The sequence below is a fragment of the Labrus bergylta genome, chromosome 13 (assembly GCF_963930695.1).
Source record: "Labrus bergylta chromosome 13, fLabBer1.1, whole genome shotgun sequence".
Taxonomy (NCBI): Eukaryota; Metazoa; Chordata; class Actinopteri; order Labriformes; family Labridae; genus Labrus; species Labrus bergylta.
In genome coordinates this window covers 27976613-27992307 of record NC_089207.1, presented here as the reverse complement: position 1 = coordinate 27992307, position 15695 = coordinate 27976613, and the positions used below count along the sequence as shown (strand labels likewise).

Genomic DNA, 15695 nt, shown 5'->3' with positions numbered 1-15695 from the left:
TCACTTTTTGTTGTATTCAAGTCAACTTAGTAAAATACTTACATACCATTATTTCATAAGACGGGTGAGTAGGATGGTAAATTGTCCTTTAAATTTTTCAAGTGAAACTCCAGCACAGTTATCAGCAACGTTTCTGTAACTTGACCTCCATCAGGTAAACAGCCTGGTCTAGTATGGAATTGTTGCTAATGAACGGATGTTTACAAATCAGACAGTGTTTTACTTAAAAGATTTGAAACCACTTAAGTCAATTGTGTATGAATCGGATTAGTTACTTCTGATGGATGATACTACATAGCAATAACTACCATCAGTGTGTGAATGGGTGGTTGTGACCTGCGGTGTAAAAGCACTTTGAGTCGTCGAAAGACTAGAAAAGCACTATATAAGCTCAAGTCCATTTACCATTTAACAATTGAAATGTTCAATTGTGTGGTCCTCAAAACAGTCCCATAACGACAAACTACAAAATGTTTGTGATTGCAAAAACTTCAAGAAAATGCAAAATTCTACCATCGAAGAAATGACTAAACAATAATGACAGCACACACAAAAACATCTAAAATATTTAATATTTACAGCACAGAAAAGGTTTTTTTGGTCATTTACTGTATCCCAGACTTCAAAGAGAATGTGCTCACATGAATAAAATAATCAGAACAACTCTTAGCATGCTCAGGTCAAAATAAATATCTGTTTACAGTTTACAACACATGAGAATCTCATACACTTAAATATGTATAAATATTGTTTGAATACAAAAGATACGAAACAACTGAGTATCATAAATATGAAGTTTGCACTTTTAAAGCATCAAATGTTAATCTTGTGAATAAGACCCACTAAAGATCTTTAATCTCTTAAATTGTTGCTCTTGTTTTTGACTTTGTGAGGATGGAGATATCTGCAGCAGAGTGATATGAGAGGTACTTCATCCAACAACAATTACTGTTGTTCAAATATGACAAATGAGTAATGAAAGGGTCAAAAACAATGTCTCATTATCTGACACGTCATTAGCTCCTCCATGTGATTGCCTGTGCTGGAGTCGATTCATCCCAATGTAAACACACACGCGATATCATGGATCAGCATCAGAGTGTAACGTTTGTCTTCCTGAGTGGTTTCAAGACCTGCGGGGCTCGAGTGCATGAGACAGCTGAGTTAGAGTCCTTTGGTTGTCAATCACGTGGAGCTGACGCACGTAAGTCCGTATACCTGGGTGGTTTTTGCTCGCTTGAGGGGAGTCTGGACCTGATTCAGATAAAGAGGTTTAAAATTAGAAGAAAACAACAAAGAATACCAAAGTGAAATCTGTTCTTTCCCTCTGAGTCCCTCTGCACCTTTAAGAAAAAGCTAAAGACCCAGCTCTTTCATGAATACCTACTAACTTAATGATGATGGTCTCCATATTATTGATGATGATGATGGTAATGACGATGGTTTTTGTTTGATAACGACGACTTATAAGATGGTTTCTATACTGATTAGAGCTCTCAAGAACTGCCCTCAATGTTGTGCTTTGCCTCTGGTCACTTCCTGTCAGCACCCGTGTGTCCAATCAGACTCAAAGCTGATCGTTTGCTCTTACTGACATTGTTCCCTTTTTTCTAGATCCTTGCTTGTGTTGTACTTACTCTCTGATGTACGTTGCTTTGGATAAAAGTGTCTGCTAAGTGAATTGTAGAATTTCCTTTATCTCTGTTCTTTTAAACCGTTCGATATTTCATCCTTGTTTTTAGTGAGAAAAAACCAAACTTACCAAATGTTTGGCTCCTGCAGTATCTGAGTATCTTCACTGTGTTGGCTATCATCCGCTGGAAGACAAAGAGCTATAATCAGCAGCTATTATCTGATGGGCTTAAAAAAGATTTTCACCATTTGTAAGATAATAATCCAACCGTTTAAAGAGCCTCACCATTTTCTCAAAATTGACCAAATTGTCGATAAACGTCTTGTTGCCCTCATGAGTAAAGGTCATATCTGGGAAATAAATGAGGATGTAAGGGTTGGTGAAAAAGAGTAAAAGGAAGAGTACTTTTTGATGAAAAATAAATTCCACAGCAGAAGAACTGTGTTACATTAAAAATGAACGGCCATCCGGTAAACCAGTCTGACCTTTGATCAGCAGTGGCATGAAGGGAATGATGGGAGGATCCAGCTTGGCTACAGTGAGTCGGTACACTCGGTGGTTTCTGGACGGGTCCTGTGGAAACAATCACACTAATTTGAGATCTGCTGTCAGCGTGTTAGAACAATTCATCACAGTCACAGAGACGGAGGATGATGATGCTGCTAAACCCTTACTCGACCAGCTGACAGCGAGATTAAAATAAACAAAACAACTCAAAGATTAAGACACACAAATTTATATTCTAACTTACCATCAGGTTTTCAAATTCCCCATAAAACTTCTTGAACTTGCTGGGAAGTTTCTATGAAAACAGAAGACAACAAAACTTAATTCCCACATAGGATAAGAACACTTTTCAGGGTAGACATGTACCCACCTCCCAGGTCTGGTTCAATCGGCACACTGCCGGGTTACTCAGTCCCATAACGATAGCAAAGAAGGCGTTCAGGTTCTTGTACTCCTTACAGCTGTGACAGAACAGGTGAAACATGGAAGTTATAACAGCCAATAAAAAAAAGGAACATTTGAAATGGAAAAGTGAAAATAAGAAGAAAGAGAGTAATAAAGGGTTTATTACTGGGCGGCGATCTTGATAAACTTCTTGAGAAGCTGCACCCTCTTACTGAACTGAGAGCACAGACACATCTCTGTGATCACCCAGAACTGGATTTCATTAAACCTCCTTAGGAACAAATCCAGGTTCACCGTGGTTTTCTTCACATTTTGCCTCCCAATTGTGTGATAGATGAGTTCAAGCTGTAGGACAGCAAAGACAAAGACATTGTTTTAAAATAAAACTAAATCAAGCATCAATTAAAAACAAATCATGTTAATGTTTCCATCTTATAAGGAACATCACATGACGTGTCACAGTCTTACCTCATGTACACAGTTAAAAAGCTCCCAGTCATAGGAGGTCATGTGGTAGGCCACATCTTTTGAGCTCATTAACTCAAAGCTGGTCAGAAACCCTGAAGAGGGACCCTCCTGCTCAGGTAAAGGCGTCTAGAAAATAAAATGGGTTTTATTTTTAGTAATCATGATATCTACTGTTTCTGGAAGTCTTGTGAAAAAAATGATGCAACAATGGCACTTTGTTCCAGTGAAATAAGCATGTACCAATAAAACTAAATAAATGATAGAAAAGAAAAGAAGTTCAGCTGTTTAAAATGGAGCATAAAGACTGATATGTAGAGATTCTTCTTTAAATACACAGAAAGAGCTAGCCAGATTTAGAAAGTATAGGAGACAATCTATCCATGAATAATATGAAAAACATGTATTCAGAGTTACACATTTCTAGTAAAAGGTGTCAAAGATGCACAGTTATGCAATTAAGCCTCGTTTTTATGAATTTGTGTGTGAACCCACCAAAGAGTCCAGCTGATCCCTCCGGCAGGCAAACAGACGACCATTAACACTGACAGTGGAGAATACTGAAACGTCATTGTGCTTGAAGACGACTTTCTCTTTAAAACAAAAACATAACACAGATTTTTTTAAAAGGTGTTAACATGTTAAGTCTCCATACACATAACATTTTTTTGTAAATTCAGATCCTTCATTAAAACTTTACTGCCAGGGCGCTGGTAGCCTAGTGGTTAGTGCGTGCGCCCCATGTCAGGAGGCTCTGGTTCGGGTCTGAACTGTGGCTCCTGTCCTTTATGTCATTCCTTCTCTCTCTCTCTCCCCGATTTCTGACTCTATCCACTATCTTATCTCTAATTAAACACATAAAATGCCTAAAAGTAAACCTTTAAAAAAAACAATACTGCCTATTTAAAGCCAAAATTGTATGCCGGTTATTAGTTGCAGTAAGTCCATCCCTCCATCAGACCCTTCAATACTGGAGGTGTATATTAAATATATGATGGATTTTGTACTGATATTCATGGCTGAGGTGTTGTTATGACCCCCTGACTTTTTCTTGCTCCATCATTAATTAGCTAGTTAAGATTTCAGTGAGATGTGGTCATGAATGTGATTTATTGATTATGATAAAGTGTGTGGCACATATTCATCGTTTCTCAGGGTGAGCTGTAATAGAGTTTAATATACCTTTTATCCAGAGGTGAAATAAAAGCAGATTTTATACTTGTTAACTCGTTTGCACGACTTCTTTGATATATGTTATATACTTGTCAGCTTCAGCTTTGACTTTAGTGCTAATCACCAAATGTTAGCATGCTAAAGAAATGTATGAAGATGTTGGACATGTGAGACTGTAGATCACAGATCTGTTAGCATGCATGGAGACAAATTTTTGTTAAGGATTTCTTGGTTTTAGACTATGTACATTCATTATAGGTAAATGCCAGTTTTAATAACCTTGAGGGATGATGGACAACATCTTATGCCATTCTATTATAATACTGTAAAATCTGCCATGCAATAACACTTTTAAATTAAACAATAGGTTAGTTAAAACCAGTGGTGGTCCTTATTTTTTCTTTGTAAAGCTAAAGGTCACTTTGCAGAGATGATTATCAACTCCAAGCAAGTGGTCAAGTAGGTCAAGTATGAAACAGTACAGTATAGTAAGTAGCAGCATCTTGCACCAATGTTGGCAGAAAAGCATGGCCGGGGTTAGTCAGGCCATTCTGCAGCACCGACTGCACCAGCCATTAACAGTCTGCAAAAGACAGCTAATGACTCACTCGATCATTCTGGGATTAATTATTGTGATACCACACGTTGGCTCTCCCCTTACATGCCCTCTCCAATCATTTGATTAGCACGTAGCTGCTGCTGCTCTCACCTCCTGCAGAGCTGAGGTGGACAAGGAGCAGGTCCTCGGCTGACCCCAGCTTGTCGGCCACGGCACCGATGACCTCCCTGACAGAGGCCACGACAGGGACCCGGATTGTTGTGTAGGTGTGGTCACAGCAGTAGACTTTGAGCAGAACTGTGGGCGTAAAGTAGAGCACATTAAGGGACTGTCAGCAACGGCTTGAAGGAGTGGTGAGGCAGTATCAGAAAATTAGATACACAGAGCTTTAAATCAAGGGGGCAGGCAAAACTGATTAAAAAAAAGAAAATAACTAGTTTCTTGCTAAATCCATTTTTTCTATATTGTTTGGTTATTTTGCTTTCCTTGTGAAATCCTGGATTGTTTTACCTCATTGAAACAGCCCACATTGCTTTATTTCAAGGGTTTACACAGGCAAAAAAAATGTTTTGATTCACAGGATTTAATCTTCATATGTCCTGATAAATGTCCTGTACTGTCAAAACATGTCATCCTTTTTGCCAACAAGGTATGTATCTAAAGAACTATTTATATTAATAATAATATTCTGTCAAGTATCCCATTCCCATGTTATGATCTTGTGACATATTGGAAAAAGATAAGGTCCTCAATAAACATGTGTCACAACAAGGGCTGCACAGTAAATCTCTATTTCTTTGCTATCACAATAAACACACCCCAAAAGTCAGAATTTATCACAATCAATCTAAAAAATGTATTTAATGTAAAAAAAGCAACGCCTTCTCACTCTGCATGTGTGCATTGTAACTGATTTATGGATGCTGTGATCTCATTTTGAAAGATTCAGAGGAAGCTAAAGTTAGCTATTGGCTACCCTCAAAAGAATTGGTACCAATATGGACATGAAAACAATTATTTGATGGATTTATTTTGTGATTCCAGAGGAACATGTCACAATCTCAGGTACTATGTAAATATGAAGAAAAGCAGACAGACGTAAAAAATGAATTATACCTAACATTCATTTTTCAGGATTTATTAAATGATCAATCTTCATGTTGTTGTGATTTTTAATCATGTGATAGCACCTTGCATATTGTATTACTATAGTGCAGGTATAGTCACAACAACATAAAATCCTACATCACATTCCTCATAAAGTCCCTGAGTAATAGATTACAAGTTGTATTATACTTTAAATGAAAATGTACACTCCTATTTAAACACTGGACTACACAGCACTGACGAGTGTTTTGTGTAAGATTGAAGATATTGCTTCACAAAAGTTTCAACAAGCAGATATGATGTAACAGTTAAAGACAGGAGTGTGAAGCAACAGTAAACCTCTAATGAGCCACAGGCCATGACACGCCTTCTGTCATAGATTCAAATGAAATGTGTGGACATGTCCTTTACTCACTTTCATCATTACTCTTGATCGGCTGGCGTCTCTGAAGCTTCTCATCTCCCATACTGAACTGTCGCAGAAGGACTTTGTGCTGAGAATAAAAAACACATTCAGTCATCATTTCTTTAACATTACAATAATACCCTCACATAGACTTCAATATTGAAGGAAAGTGGGGAAAATAATCTTTTTTACCTTTTTCTGTGAGACTTTGGCATCTTCAGAGCTACACCATAAAAGAAAAAGCACCACTTAAGTTCAGTACATTTGATTACCATTAAAAACCTGGAGGGAAATGATCACCAGGACGTTACTTTTGATTTGTAAGCACATGCAGGAGGATCATGGTGCTTACAATATTATCAATAACAAAAAAAGATGGCCATTTTCAAGATTTAAATGTATTCTTCTGATAACCCCCAAAAACTTACTTCTGCTTTACAATTCTCTCCAGCTCTGCTAGCTGATCCCTGAGTGCTGAAATCACTTTGGCATCATGAGAAACAGCCACAAGAAACTCCTGCAGAACACAACAAGCCCTGGATAAACATAACTATAGAACTACAAGTTCAACATCTGGAATCACCGGACAGACACATATCACAACACAAACATGAACATTTGGTCAATATTATTCTGCCTACGTATCCCTTAAGGTCTGACCTAATTGTTTTTTTCAACAGAAGAAGTGACAAACTTTAAGAATGCCTCTCTGTTATTTCCAATTAGCTGAAAGCATACTTGTCTCTTTCAGGTAAATTTTGTTTTCCCTCTGTTTCCTCTAAGTGAGAAGAAACATGAATGCTTTGTATCCTGTTATGACAGGTGGTGCACTCAGCCTCTTGTGGTCATAATGAGTATTACAACAACAAACAGAATTGTTTTTAAATCTCAGAACTTTCTTGTCAACTCTTTTGTCACTGACAAAGAAAATAATACTGAAAATATAATTGTGTGATCCCCCCATCCCATATATTTTTTTTGTATTTTGCAAGTTGTAAAACTGACCAAAACACACACTAGAACTCATGAATGAAAAGAAGAGAACTAAGAAAGACTATGCAGGAAAAAACAAAAGTAAACAATGACATTTTTTTTTCTTACTTGCCTTAAGGGCTTCTGTTGACTTGATTACTTTACTAATACATGTTCAGTAATAAAATAACAATAACTGTACAGTAGATAGACAGCTGCTTTTTGTTCCTTCTATGTGTAGGCTGACCTCTAGGAAGGCCACCGACATGTCCTCCTCCTGCAGGTGATCTCCATGTACTGCAGCCCACTGCATCACCAGGCGGATCACCCTGCGCTTGTTGTTAAGTGTATAGTCCAGTTTCTCCTGTTCAGATCCCTGCAGGGCCTGGGCGTGGTAGGTGCACAGCAGTTAAAGATTTTAGTAGAGAAGAGAAGGTATATGGGTATGTGAAGGTTCATTTAACCACACTGGGTAACATATTGCTGAAAGGATATTGGGCCATCAGCACCGGACACAGCTGAGTGTTTGGGATGAAGACACAGTGCACAAGGACAAAGTCATCTAAGGCTGCATCTGTGAGCGAATCAAAGAGAGAGGAGGTGAAACCAGCGTCAGAGCAGATCCAATATCGTCCCCCAGGGTCATCAGGCCTTCATCCACATGGCCCGTGTCTGTCGCCTCTGAAGGCAAAATGAAAACCATATGTATCCGCACAAGCGGGAGTAATTAGATGAGCTCTGTGATGTGTGGCTAATTATAGATGAGAACAAATGAAGAGTGCAGAGCAGCAGGCACTGGACAGAGGGTCCAAACAGTGAGAGGATGAACAGACTGTAAAAAGAAGGAACACCTTCAGTATTCATACAGTTCTGGTTACTTTATCCCTGTTGTTTCTTATCCATCATTGCACTACGGTCACTTTATTTATTCATTCAGTATTTACCTTTTATAGTTATATTATATTAGTTCCATTATTCTCCATGCACCTTGTAACTTACTTTACTGCACATAGTTCTGTTTACATCTGTTACATCTGTTAGTCCGATCAATGTCCACTTATATCTAGTCTTTTATATTTTATATTTTGTATTTTTAAGTTAAGTTTAAGCTTTAATTTGTATTTAAATTGACACTTTATATTTTAGGTTAAAATATTTCATCTACCTGCACTGTTGTTATTTTACTGCTCTGTGTGCCTTTGAATTACCCCCGGGGACAAATAAAGTTTTTGAATTGAATTGAATTGAATTGATAATAAATGATCATCATATTGATAGATTGTGTTACACGGCACTAATCTGGCCTCGTGGATGCTGCATGCCCAGCACTACCTGACTCTGTGAATTGAGAATCCAATCTCATCATTTCAAGGAGGTGCTCCAAAATCTTCTCCGGGGTCCCTGACATCACCTTGTATCTGCAGCAACACAGAACAAAAACACACCCTTCACTAATCAAGAAACACTGGTTTATTAATGCTTAATGACACAGCTCTGGCCCCTCCACTGATTTGTGTTGAACTTGAACGTGTATCTGTGATTGCTTCATTTGATAACAACCCTCGCCACAATCATAGAGTTCTTGAAGATTAAGGAGAGTCTCGTCTGAGAGCTATCAGAGAAGCAAAAAGAGAAATACATTTTTTTTTTAAAAGCAGGGGCATCTTCTGTGTGGAGGAGGATCAACACAATCCAGGCGCAGTTGTTTTCATTACTTGATAACAGCATCACAAGAGGGGGAGATACACAAGCCGTGATGTGTCTCTCTCCCACTCAGGAGGGAGAACGCAGTCCTGACACTCTCGTGTGTGAGGAGCAGAGTTGATTAGAGGGCGACCCCAAACCAGTAATTGTGACTTGCCAGGCCTTCTTTTTCCCACTAGGAGCAAGGGCCATCATTACCATTAATGTGTCTCCCTATATTACAGCAGTGACAGATGCTTCTATTAAGGAAACTCTTCTCAGCAGCAGTACTGTATTGGATTTCTCGGTGCTCAGCTGCATGTCGGGGAAACATTTCCTTCTCGTGGCGACGTGGAATGACAGAGTCCAGCACTCAAAATGCTGCAAATGGCGGTTAAGTGTTTTTAAGAATAAGGCCAGCATAACAAGAAGAGCATTGAAAATTCAAAAACCAACAAAGATTGATGTAACCTTTCCCTTCTACATCAGAGCTCCCAAAACCTCAAATTCTATATAAAGTGTTCAAATTGTTTTGATGGTTGACTTTTACCTTCAGTTCAAGAGATGATTAAGTGAATTGTAGTTGATTTTAAGTTAATCCTACTTAAATATGCATCGCTGTGAGTAAATCAGAAAAGAGCAATCAGGATCACACATAAGAAGAGTCCTTGAAATCACACTAACAATGATTTCTGAGATCACAACTGGTTAAACTTGAAGATCTTGTAATAATAAAGATAATAATCGTGTTATTCATGTTTGAAGTAAAGGTTGGATCATTACCTTGTAATGAACAGACACTATTAACCTTAAGAGACAGTTTGGTAGAACACAGCAGAATATATCATTTCAAGATGCATTCTTTTAGCTCGACATCAAAACAAATGTGTGTTTCAATTTATCGAGACCGAGGTGTTGTTGTGTAAACATTCGACAATTCAAATTTATGTGAAGAAAATATTTGCTCAGTATGAATCAGAAGAACTACGTTACAGTCAATTGGATTTAATTGGACAACTTCAATATAAAGCTGTTTTTGTTCTATGTATAGACCAAAATGAAAAGAAAGGATGTCTCTACAATGAACTGCTAAACAGAACAAAGTAAAACTAATTTAAAAATCCACAGCTAAAAATAAACAACTTAAAAATACACCATTTACTTTTCCATCGGTTTAATTAGTATTTTGTCTTTTTAAAGATAAATTTGTGAATGTAAGACCTGTTTTTAAAATGTATGTCTTCATTGGTAATGTGCGGGTTTGGAGCCAGTTCTTCACAGAAGAACAATAAACTGACAATTATCAACAGATTATCAGATCTTTCATGTTACTTTGTCAGATACAATTTTTATAAAAAGCATTGCTAATAAAACCTCAATGAGGGAAGTTATATTTCTGTTTTGAGAATAATGGACCCTAATCTTTAATGCACAGTATATGTACACACTCACTAAAACACACACTATACTAAACCTTCCCTGTATGTTGGTGAAGTCTTTAGAGGGTATACTTACTTAAAGTGTGAGGAGGAGGCTCCATGGCCAGAGGCTCGACTGCTGCTCAGACTTTTCTCTAACACCAGAACATCCTGACCATGCTCCTTCAGACGCACTGTGTTGGCCTCTACATCCTGCACACAATACACAAACACACACACACACACACACACACACACACACACACACACACACACACACACACACACACACACACACACACACACACACACACACACACACACACACACACACACACAGTTAGCACACAACTGCACCAACTTAAACCAGCAGATGTTTTTAAAGAAAGTTAACATGGTGCAATAATGAAACAAAAATGAAATATTTAACAAATAATTCTTGGCTGATGGTTTTGGTTAATCTGTTCCCATTATTTTTGTTGTTGTTTTGTCTAAAAACAAAATTTGTTTTGGCCAACAAGTCAAACATCATACACTGATTGATGAAAACATTTTTATTTTTCTGTGAATAATGCACAAAAATAAGAAGGGGTAGGACCAGAAAAGTTTTTAACTTCTTCCTATCCCTTTTGAACATGAACTATATTATTTGAGTTATTTATTTGTTGCTATGGATCCTAAGGATCCAGTTTGTTTTTTTATGTTTTGTTTTTTTCCTTTTTATTTTGTGTTTGTATGTTCTTAACATGTTCAATAAATTGAATAATAATAATAATAATAATAATAATCCAGCCATTCAGAGCCAATGTTTCACTTCTCACTATTTTATTTTAATTTTCACAGATCAGTTAGAGTCAGACTGAGCCCTTTGTTCCCAGCTATAGCTGTACCTCAGCATGAACATGATAACACAGCTCAATCAGCTCAGCTCAATGTTTCCATCCAAAACTTCATTAACTCCGCTTGTGCCTTTGATCTGGAGCTTGAAGTACCAGAAGTCGTTTAAAAACATATTTGACTTTGCATTGGATGACAAAACCAATGGCTGCAGAGTTCTGAAGAATCATCTCAAAGCACACATTAAAATAACCTTTATGGCTGCATTGCTGAGTTTTTCCAACAGAGGGCAACATTATGTTTTCTTTCTGTGGATGATAAACAGACTCACCCTCAGAATCCTGTTGAAGTCCTCCTTGTCTACTCTCAGGAAGTGACAGTTGTCCTCTCGCAGGACAATGGAGGCAGCGCGGGGGGCGTCGTTAACGAGAGCAAGCTTCCCAAAGTCGTCTCCTTCATGAAGAGTGCAAACAACCCCCTGTGCGGCACAGATCAGTCACTGACACAGTGGATAATAACAATACAGGGAAACATATTGCTGTTATCAGGAGAAATACTTACTTTTCCATAGATGACAACATTGACTGATCCCTTCAGAATAATGTACCATGATGTGCCCTCCTCCCCCTGACTGAACACTGAACACAAAAGACACAACATGTTGGTCATATGAAACATCCTAATCTGGGTTTTGTTGGAAATATTCTGAATTTGAGTTATGAATCAAATAGTTCAGTGTCTGTTTCTTCGTTTTTTTTCTTTGGAAAAGTCACCAACTTATTGTGTCACACGACTTACACACAGTCCCTGACTTTGCATGGGACTCAAAGATCAGCACTCCTGCGAGTTCTCTCTTCACCTGTGTAACACATTTACAACACAAGAAGATCAGTGTCACCACAAATTCTTTGAACTTAGAAACAGACTAAAGGTAGTGCCAAAATTCAAAGTGTAACATTCCAGCCTATCAATACCCTGCTGGTGTAAAACAGGTTTTCCTGAAAATGAAAGCCAGCATAAATGTTTTTTTTCAAATGTTTGTTGTTGCTGTTTTTACTTTGATTGACAGCAAAGCAGAAAAAAGGATTTGTAATTCTAACTGATAAATTAAGAAGACAAAAAACACAGAGGTGGGTGTGCAGCTGTCATGCATCTTTTTCCTCCTGTTGTCTCTCTGCTCTTAAATGTTCCATCAGCTATTCATGGTTGTTAGTGCCAATATTTGGATGTTCGCAACAGAATTCAAATGGCCACATTAAGACATAGGACATGTACTTACAGTGGTGGACAGGTGAGACAAAGCCTTTATATGCAGCAGCTCTTCATAAATGATCTCCAAATCATCTGCTGACCTTTCAGACGGACTAGAAAACAGCAAATATGGAGATGTAGCCTTAACACAATCACAATCACACAAATCCACTTTTGCTTGATCATTTATTGTTTTTGAAGAGCCGCACTGTTTCCTGAGAATCATTCTCATGTGGGCGTCAGGTCCGATCTGCGAGAGGAGGAGCAAGGTGTCCTGCAGCTCCTCTAGGCTCTCCCTCCTCTCCTCCTCGTTGGGAAAAGGAGCATCTTCCTGCTCGTCATCGAGGAAGCGGTAGAAGAGGTATTTGTCCTGGAAGGTGAGCTCCTGGTCCACTGAATCACAACAACACAGAACAAGACAGCAGGAGCATGAACTCGGCATTCTCAGCTTAGTACAGATGTGTGACACAGACACAGACGTCACACGGAGTCTCACCATGGTTGAGAACACCCTCTTCCAGCAGCACCTGCCACATGCCCACAGCCTGAATACGAGAGTGGATACATGAGCTCTGCTGCATCTGCCAGTCGACCAACTCAGTCCCCACACAGCACTGCCTGGGAGATACACAAGTCTACGTAAGATCTCATACACACATGAACTAACAATACATGCGTCTTCCACTGACAGCAACTTTGATATAGCAAGTTAATGGAAAGAATGTGCAAAGTTCTCACAACTTGTTTGACCTTTTAAGGTTTTTGTATATGTTTAATTTTAGTTTTTTGATTAATTTTGGTCTCCCCTGATTAGTGAATGATATATTGCACTTTACAGTGGAGCTGTTCAATTCCCCAGATTTAAGCCAAAAGACTTATCAGAGGTACAATGACTTGTCTGTTTGCTTTTTATAGTAAATAAATCTGAATGTAATTGTTTTTTACATGATGTGACGTGACGGTAACACTTTGTTTTGATAGTCCGTCTGTTGACACTCAACAAGGTATCAGTAGATATTCAGTTGCATGTCAACAGTGTGTCAGTTGATATTCAACAAGACTCGTCAACAGACAAGTTATATACTGTACATTCAACTTACAGCCAGTAGACTATAAGGTGCATTTCAAGTTGTTACAACATTTTACAAAAAGTGTCTTCCGACTCTCTTATTTTTTTAAACAGGTTTGACATTCAACTAACTATCTATAGACACTTAACTACTCTGAATCAATCTGACAGGTGAAAGTCAACAGTATGATGTCAACATATCCGGAGGTTTCTCACTCATCACTCTTTTTTCTTTTCAATTCAATTATTTTCTCTGACAGGTCACCAACAATCTTTATTTCACAAAGTTTTGCCAGTTTTAAAAGTGTATGTTTTTGTTCCTTAAACTGCTAGTAGTTAGTTTAATGTCAATCAATAACCTGTTTAGAAAATAAGAGAGTTGGAAGACACTTTTTGTAAAATGTTGTAACACCTTGAAATGCACCTTATAGTCTACTGGCAGTAAGTTGAATGTATATAACTTGTCTGTTGAAAAAGTCATGTTGAATATCAACTGACACACTGTTGACATGCATCTGAATATCTACTGATAGCTTGTTGAGTGTCAACAGACGGACAGACAAAATAAAGTGTTACCCTGTTTTATAACCATGTTTTCATGTGTGCATGTTTTTGACCTTTTTGGTTTTTGCAGATCTTTAACGATGCCTCTAGATGAACCAATGAAGTGTTTTTAATTGAAACTGATTGAATGAAATAATGCAATCTTGGACATACTAACCTGTACGTCTTTAAATGGTACTTCCTGTCTCTAATCATGTGCGGTGCCCTGGACAGGATGGCGTTACGGAGGATCTTCCCCGCCTGCAGGATCTTCTCAGAGGGGACCTGCACGGTACAACAGAGCACCTCATGACTACCTGCCAACTAATAGGCCATCATGATCGTCCCTTTATAGAAAAGGTGTTTACTACCTGAGAAATGCATTTAAGGTGGGGTGTGGCTGGACTTTCAATGAATGATTTCTGGAAAATGAAATGAAAGAAAACATAAGAGGAGCTGAAATGAAACACATCGGGCACCGTGACGAAGAGGATACAAAACTCAACATCCAGGACATTGGGAGAAATGAAATGTTGTAGGAGACAACACAACAACATGTCAAATATAAAGTGCACCTCCTCTCACTGTGTCTTTCTCACTACTACCTTATGACTCACACTTAACATTATGTGTTTATTAGCTGTACATTTAAACTGAACTTATGGCTTTCTTTATTGATTCTCAGTTACCCGATAGTCGTCTGTTACCAGAGTCCTGATTGATGGTTAAATGGGACACAGATTACTGTACGGAAGTGAAGGGTTTTTTTCCCTGCTGGGACCAGAGGGTGGGCTGCCGGGCTGTGACATTTAAAATGCATTTTGCACACTTCAGAGAGCAGCAGCACAACTCATGCATTCATGTGAAGGCTTTAAAGTTCATTATTTATTCACAAGAAAACGAGTCCACTCAGTGCTCACATTTCTACTCAGAGTGGGATTTCCTGCTTATTATTTATAAATGTTTAAATTAGTTGACGCTGTGTTTTTATTTTTATTTTACAAGAATGAAGGCAACAGAACAATCTACAAAGCACAGGGCACCATCAATCTGCTGCAGTGCCATGTTATCAAACCAGAGGTCAGGAAACGGCGACAGGAGGAGAAAAGGTGGGACAGGAACTGTTATGGATGGAGACAAAAAAACTCCGGTCATGTTGTTTATATTTAGACCGACTTTTAAACAAACTTGACATTCCAAACTTATTTCCATCCTCTGCTGGAGATGTGCGTAAAAAAGTAAGAGGATGCGGTCAGGAAAGAGAAGCACAGAGTGAGTTATAGTGTAAGTTTGACTGTTCACTTACAGTAACTCTCCTCTGGACAGGAACCAGCTCAAAGACCCAGCACATTGTCTCACACGCAGCCTCAGCCAGTCTTTCATAACTCATGTAAACACTAAATCATATCAGTATTTCATGTGTGTATGTGTACCTTCCTACCTTATTCTGGTGTTTGGAGACTGAGACAAATGAGTTGTTGCTTATGTTCTCTTTGTCCGGCATTCCTGGAGGGAAAAAAACAGAAAGTGTGTTTAAAAAGTGGCTTAGCAACCTGTGACAAACAGAGAGAATGAACGAAAGAGTTCTTTATTTTCTCTCAAAAACATCAAACACAGAATCATTGAAGGTCAGTGTCTTAAGTACTGTCTATAAGTTATTATCTGGA

At 38.3% G+C, this 15695-nt stretch overlaps 1 protein-coding gene across 4 annotated transcripts in view; it reads right to left on the bottom strand.

The window, feature by feature from the left end:
- Positions 1-554: 554 nt before the first annotated feature.
- The window catches only part of rapgef4a (Rap guanine nucleotide exchange factor 4a), a 36251-nt gene continuing 21110 nt past the window's right edge, over positions 555-15695 (bottom strand). For 3 of the 4 annotated variants that reach the window (XM_065962384.1, XM_065962387.1, XM_065962386.1), the window contains 26 exons: positions 15470-15534; positions 14400-14450; positions 14207-14313; positions 12913-13034; positions 12626-12809; positions 12445-12529; positions 11964-12024; positions 11727-11803; positions 11497-11643; positions 10426-10541; positions 8560-8645; positions 7723-7801; positions 7475-7625; positions 6684-6772; positions 6448-6478; positions 6265-6343; positions 4893-5039; positions 3506-3603; positions 3014-3139; positions 2712-2890; positions 2511-2601; positions 2385-2435; positions 2119-2206; positions 1919-1983; positions 1763-1817; positions 555-1254 (listed from right to left, as the gene is read on the bottom strand). In XM_065962384.1, the coding sequence (XP_065818456.1) occupies positions 1127-1254; positions 1763-1817; positions 1919-1983; positions 2119-2206; positions 2385-2435; positions 2511-2601; positions 2712-2890; positions 3014-3139; positions 3506-3603; positions 4893-5039; positions 6265-6343; positions 6448-6478; positions 6684-6772; positions 7475-7625; positions 7723-7801; positions 8560-8645; positions 10426-10541; positions 11497-11643; positions 11727-11803; positions 11964-12024; positions 12445-12529; positions 12626-12809; positions 12913-13034; positions 14207-14313; positions 14400-14450; positions 15470-15534 (2558 nt within the window). In that variant the 3' untranslated portion in view covers positions 555-1126. The remainder of the gene's footprint in view (positions 1255-1762; positions 1818-1918; positions 1984-2118; positions 2207-2384; positions 2436-2510; positions 2602-2711; positions 2891-3013; positions 3140-3505; positions 3604-4892; positions 5040-6264; positions 6344-6447; positions 6479-6683; positions 6773-7474; positions 7626-7722; positions 7802-8559; positions 8646-10425; positions 10542-11496; positions 11644-11726; positions 11804-11963; positions 12025-12444; positions 12530-12625; positions 12810-12912; positions 13035-14206; positions 14314-14399; positions 14451-15469; positions 15535-15695) is intronic. The other variant, XM_065962385.1, reaches the window with a different exon arrangement.